At 37.4% G+C, this 6,000-nt stretch overlaps 1 protein-coding gene across 2 annotated transcripts in view; it reads right to left on the minus strand.

The window, feature by feature from the left end:
- Positions 1–6,000, minus strand: part of TTC17 (tetratricopeptide repeat domain 17) — a 123,516-nt gene that overhangs the window by 79,261 nt on the left and 38,255 nt on the right. For both annotated transcript variants that reach the window (XM_077767469.1, XM_077767468.1), the window contains exons 10-13: positions 4,868–4,980; positions 2,682–2,828; positions 563–678; positions 241–406 (exon numbers count right to left, since the gene is read on the minus strand). In XM_077767469.1, coding sequence (XP_077623595.1) covers positions 241–406; positions 563–678; positions 2,682–2,828; positions 4,868–4,980 — 542 coding nt within the window. The remainder of the gene's footprint in view (positions 1–240; positions 407–562; positions 679–2,681; positions 2,829–4,867; positions 4,981–6,000) is intronic.

The raw sequence follows: 6,000 nt of genomic DNA on the forward strand, positions 1-6,000 counted from the left end.
CTCTGTAGCACTCTTAGTTAGAGACAGTGCGCTTATGTGGTGCATAAACAGCAGTCTCGAAGCCCTTTCCTGGCACTCCTTCAACAGCATGATTGTCTTAATGATGTCACCAATTCTGTAACTCTATCCTCAGTTTTAAAAACTTTAAGTTCAACAATTATCAATGCTTTGTTCTGCCTAAGAGGCTTGTGAAGTCACCCAGTATGGACGGCAATAAACACCAGCCTAAGTGAGCCTTACTTTTCGTGCATGGTCATCTGGCATTTTGGCTTTCAGATCCATGCGGACCTCTAATTCTTTGACTAAGTAGGACAGAGTCTGGCTTTTTCTGAAGTCAGTTATGGAACAGTCAGGGGTTTGGGCCTCTTCTTCTGAAGAATAATCATCACTGTTGAGTTCGTGGATCCTGGCACAAGAAAAAGGAACAAGATTCATATTTTCAAAGTTTGGGTGATTTCAAGATAAAGACTTAACCTTTCATGTCCAAGGCTGGTGCTCTCAAAGAATTGCCAGATGACAATCATGCAGAATCAAGTGCTTTGCCAAATCCATCAGCACTTGCCTGAGTCCTTTGTTTTCCGGAGGCAGAAAATACGTTGGCAATTCCTCGCCAATAGGGACTCTAGGGTAGCTTTCTACACAATCTGCTCTTTTAGGCCACAGAATATGCTGTTTGTCCTAATAAAGACAGAAAGTTTCTCATAAAATTTCTTTGGATTCAATATTTCAACATGCTAAACAAACTTTCAAAAGAACATAAATATACTAGGGTAACATGAACAATAATTTAGTATTTTAAGATAATTGTAGACAGAGTGGTAGACTGTAAAATTCTTTATATTGAAGAGTGTTGGTCTAAGTCAGTAACTTCACCTGCTTTACCATAGACCGGTTCAGAGTTGGGCTAAGTCAGCTGAGCCCAATGAGATACAAGGGGAGGCTTGCTTGGGGATTCTGGGTAAGAAAAGCCAGTCTAAGTCTCTTAGCCACACAGGAGCAAAGAACATGTTACTCCAGTTGCTGCTGGCTGTCACCTCATGACCATGAGGAAGACAAGCTTTGGGATGAAACCGGTACTGTGGATGGTAAATTGAAAGGGAAAGAATTGGATAAATGATGAAATCACTGGAACACTGAATCAACCAAATCTAAAGTTTGCTCTAATTTCTGGATTTCCTGTAATATGAGGCATATTTTCTTGTAAGCCAACTTGAGGTGGAGTTTATGATTTGTAACTGAAAGCATATATAAGCTTATAAAACTGGCATAAAAAAACTACTTTCCTTGAACTAAGACCTTTTCTTTGACAATGCCTAAGTTTAACAATTTTCATTTTTAAAAATATAAATAACATACATCAGAGGCTTATTAAACTTACTTTTTTTTAATGTTTATTTTTCAGAGAGGGTGACAGCACAAGTGAGGGAGGGACAGAGAGAGAGGGGGATAGAGGATCTGCTGCAGGCTCAGTGTTCAAACTCAGAAACTGTGAGATTATGACTGGAGCTGAAGTTCAACGCTTAACTGACTCAATCACCCAGCCACCCCACTAAACTTGAAGCTATGAAGCTCTGGGGAATTTATATTACATATAACTAAATCTAAGTGGCCATACTAATTGTTAGAACAAAAACTCGATTAAGTTCTGAAAATTTAATAGTGAATAAGAAATATATGGTATCTGTCCTCATACCTTGGTATCCCCATGGGCTAACATACAATTATTTCTTAACTAGCTTAGAAATACTTTTATTAACTTATTATCTATATCATCTGATAGAATGTAAGCTCCAGCAAGTGCTTGTGTACTATAGTCACAGTCCCAGCTTGACACACAGTTGGGAGCTCGATACAAGAATGCTGATTAAAAACTGAAATACAGCAGTTGGTTGAGCATCCCACTCCTGATTTCGGCTCAAGTCATAATCCCAGGGTCGTGGGATTGAGCCTTGTATCAGGCTCTGTGCTAAGCATGGAGCATGCTTAAGATTCTCTGCCTCTCTCTTTTCTTCCCTCTCCCATGACCACGCTCATGCTCTCTCTAAAAAATAAAAAAATTTTTAAAAAGTGAAATAATAGTCGACTCTTGAATGACACAGGTTTGAACTATGTAGGTCCACACACATGTGGATCTTCTGGATAAATGCAGTACAAGTATTATAAATGTATTTTCTCTTCCTCATGACTTTCTTAGTAATCTTTTCTTTTGTCACTTAATTTATTGTAAGAATACAGTATATAATACCTATAACAAAAAATACATATTAATCTACTGTTTATGTTGTCAGTAAGGCTTCAGTCAACAGTAGGCTGTCAGTAGTTAAGTTTTTGGGGACTCAAAAGTTATACGCAGACTTCTGATGGCATGGGGGGTTGGCCCCTTTAGCCCCCATGTTGTCAATTTTAGAAACTTTCTAGGATTGATAATTATACTCAGAGCTCAAAGTTTTGAACTAAAATCAGGGTGTGTATGTGCCCTACTTGATTGGAAGAAGATCTCAAGGCAGGCCCTGTCTTGCTAACCTACTACCTAGCAGAATGCCTTCCGTTTAATAGAAGTTTAGTTAAGTGTGGAACTAAGCTACACAGTGATAGGGACCACATTAATCAATGAAGGTGAAGGTCACTGCTTTAAGAAATCTTGTCTGAGAAAACTCCTTCATCATCCTCTATTAACTTACCCTATATGCATCAGAATTCCTGCCCCAGATCCAGAGAATGGAATGGGCTACGGGAGAAGATTTGACCAAATCACTGATATCACTCTGATTTGCCTGAACATCAAAATTCACAGACATCATACTGGAGGTTGATGAATCCTCACCAAACTAGAAAATGAAAAGAAAAGTTCAATCAAATTGGAAGCAGGAAAGAAGTTGTAACTAAGATTTAACCCAAACCAAAACATTAGTGAATACTCAAACCCAGTAGGAAATCTGAAAGTAGGTTAGTAATAAAGCAGTCAGATCTTTGTATTTTCAGAATTAGGTCCCAACTCTATTCTTTTAGAAAATGCATAGTTAGTGACCCTCAATCAACTATGTCCTTGGGGTATGAGAAAAATGGCATGGATTCTTTACTTCTTTACTGTCCCTTTACTTCCTTTCCGTGATTTAGTCTCTTTTAGGTTTAATGATGAGCTTATTATCTAGAAGTTTGGCTCATTATTCCCCTCCCCTACCTAGACTAAAATGATTGCTGCTCTATAAAATTAGTGTGCTGTGGTAGAAGGGAATGTAAGAAAGGGAGTTCAATATAGCTATGATTGAGGCATTATAATTATTGTACAATCAATTCCAAATATAAATATAGTCTTCTTCCAAACCAAGGTAAATCAATGTTTGATATTCTTACAGGACACCACAGTTTCTGTGTATTTCTAAAACCTTGTTAGATAAGAAAATGGGACCAGTATGGGAGGGAGTAGAAAAGAATGGATTCTTTCAGTATATAGTGGAGATGTAACTAATGGATGTGTAAGACTAAAATCTACACTGGTACAAGGGAGTCTTCCAATGGTCTCTCCTCAAAGTTACCTGGGTTTTAGTCTATTTCACTTCTATTTCACTTCTAAATATTCCCTTTTCCCCTCCTTAAAATAATGCTTGGATTTAAGGCCAAGAGCTACAATCTCATAGGTGTTAAGTCTGATCGTCCTTTGAAAACCAAACGTGGGATACTGCTAGGAGCTAGCTGACAAAAATCACAGGAAGCTTGTGGTCCCTATTACTACTTCCCCCCTTTTAAAACGCCTCTAATTTTTGCTTCTTTTTCTCAATGAGGTCTGGGGTTTTTCAGATTAAAGAGTACTAATTCTTCACAGTTGGTCGTCCTCTAGAAGCTTTTCCGATCTATTAATTATTTTAACTGTTTATCTCTGGAAATTCTTATATCTAGGATTAAAGACATGATAAGATTTTGATAGGATAGGATAACGGTTACTTTATTTCCAACATCCTTTTGGATGATGCTTGGAACTCTGGGTGTGCTTACTATTTATATCATCGGCAATGAGATGCTATTTGGAATTATTATAATTATGTTATTATTTTTTCCCCAATTAGATAGGCTAGAATTGTGTGTGTGTGTGTGTGTGTGTGTGTGTGTGTGTGTATGACTGCATGGATATGTATGCATATAGGTATTTGTATATGTATGGATGTACACAGAAAGAGAAACACACAGGCATGTAGAAATAGTGCTTAAATAAAAATTTTCTGTTGCTAATGATCATTTTGTTAATGCTTTTAGTTAAAGCAGCATAACTGGACTGATGACTTCAGGAATGAGCACAGCTACTCTTCCCCAAATTTTAAATTACTGGTATTACTCCAATAAGTAACAAGGGAGAGATGAAAGCTTTGAGNCATGTATATGTATGGATGTACACAGAAAGAGAAAACACACAGGCATGTAGAAATAGTGCTTAAATAAAAATTTTCTGTTGCTAATGATCATTTTGTTAATGCTTTTAGTTAAAGCAGCATAACTGGACTGATGACTTCAGGAATGAGCACAGCTACTCTTCCCCAAATTTTAAATTACTGGTATTACTCCAATAAGTAACAAGGGAGAGATGAAAGCTTTGAGTTAAATACTAATAACAATCCAATCTAGCTCTCATGGTGAAGGAGAAAAGAAATAAAGACATATCAACAGACATTACAGCTAGTACTTGGGGGATCTGGAAATGTCATACATGAAGTAAATGAGCATTATCTATAAAATCTGACTTCATAAACATACTCAAAACCTTAAAGGAGTCACACATTTTTGGGATCAAATATACAAGGAATCGAGGCGGGGGAAGTGATATTACTCTTAGATATGAAATGTCATAAGAACTAGAAGAGACCAAGAAAAAGACCTGAACATAGTCCACATTTTCAAAAATGTCTCCACGATGGTAGCGCACAGGTTGGTCCCACTGGCAATGTAAACTATGCTGCTGGTTGACTAGCCGGCATATCTGATGATTTCCTGGAATAAGAAAGGAAATTACCATTGTGGAGAAAGATCAGCAATGCCAACATGATTTCCTCAGTCTAAGTCATTTGGTCTCAGAGCCTGGCAGAGTACTTACCAGGGTGTGCTTATATAGGGAAACGCTCATTAATGGTTACCTAAATTATATTATTCTAAAGGATGTTTCTCCACCTAAAACAAAGGGGCTAAATCACCAAAGTATCTTCTGGCAATTACATTCTATGGCTGTAAAATCATGGATTACATTCTTTTAAGTGACTCTCTGGAGACAGTCTGCTTTATCTACTTCATAATTCTGTTTGAAATTTATATGTTTAAGAGCTCTGGTTGTATTGCAGTACAGAGCAAGCAGTAAATAACCCCAAGTACCGAACATACTCTTTACAATCAAAATAGCAAAGAAAACTTGTTAGGTGGATTGTAAAATGTACTTTAAATGGTTGCAGCTAACGTTTAAAGATTAAGAGGCCTACCAGATCAATAGATTTATCAAGGGAGAAGTATATAAGGGATTCTATTAATTTATTCTTTGGTGTCTAGCTGTTAAATCTACTCTCATAGGCTTTTATCAGAAATGAAACATTCTGGACGTAACCAAATCACTGATATCCTGTCAACCTAAGTGCCCTTAGACAGTGGTTCTAATTTTGGGTCATGGGCTTTAAGAAGTTTTTTAAAAAATAATTCTTATTTTTTAAAAGTTTATTTATTTTGAGAAAGAGAGAGTGAGTGGGCAAACGCGGGGAAGGGACAGGCAGAGAGAGAATCCCAAGCAGGCCCCGCACGTCAGCACAGAGCCCAATGAGGGGCTCACACTCACAAACCCTGAGATCTTGACCTAAGCCGAAATCAAGAGTCAGACACTCAAGTGACTGAACCACCCAGGTGCCCCTGGATTCTAAGAAGTTTTAATAAAATCTATATGCCCTTTTCCCAGAGAAAAAAAATGTGCACACATACATTACTGCAGGTAATTTTGGGGAGGATTTAGAACCTCCTGAAACTAATCTATTG

Source organism: Crocuta crocuta, unplaced genomic scaffold, assembly GCF_008692635.1.
Source record: "Crocuta crocuta isolate KB4526 unplaced genomic scaffold, BGI_CrCroc_1.0 scaffold330, whole genome shotgun sequence".
In the NCBI taxonomy this organism is placed as follows: Eukaryota; Metazoa; Chordata; class Mammalia; order Carnivora; family Hyaenidae; genus Crocuta; species Crocuta crocuta.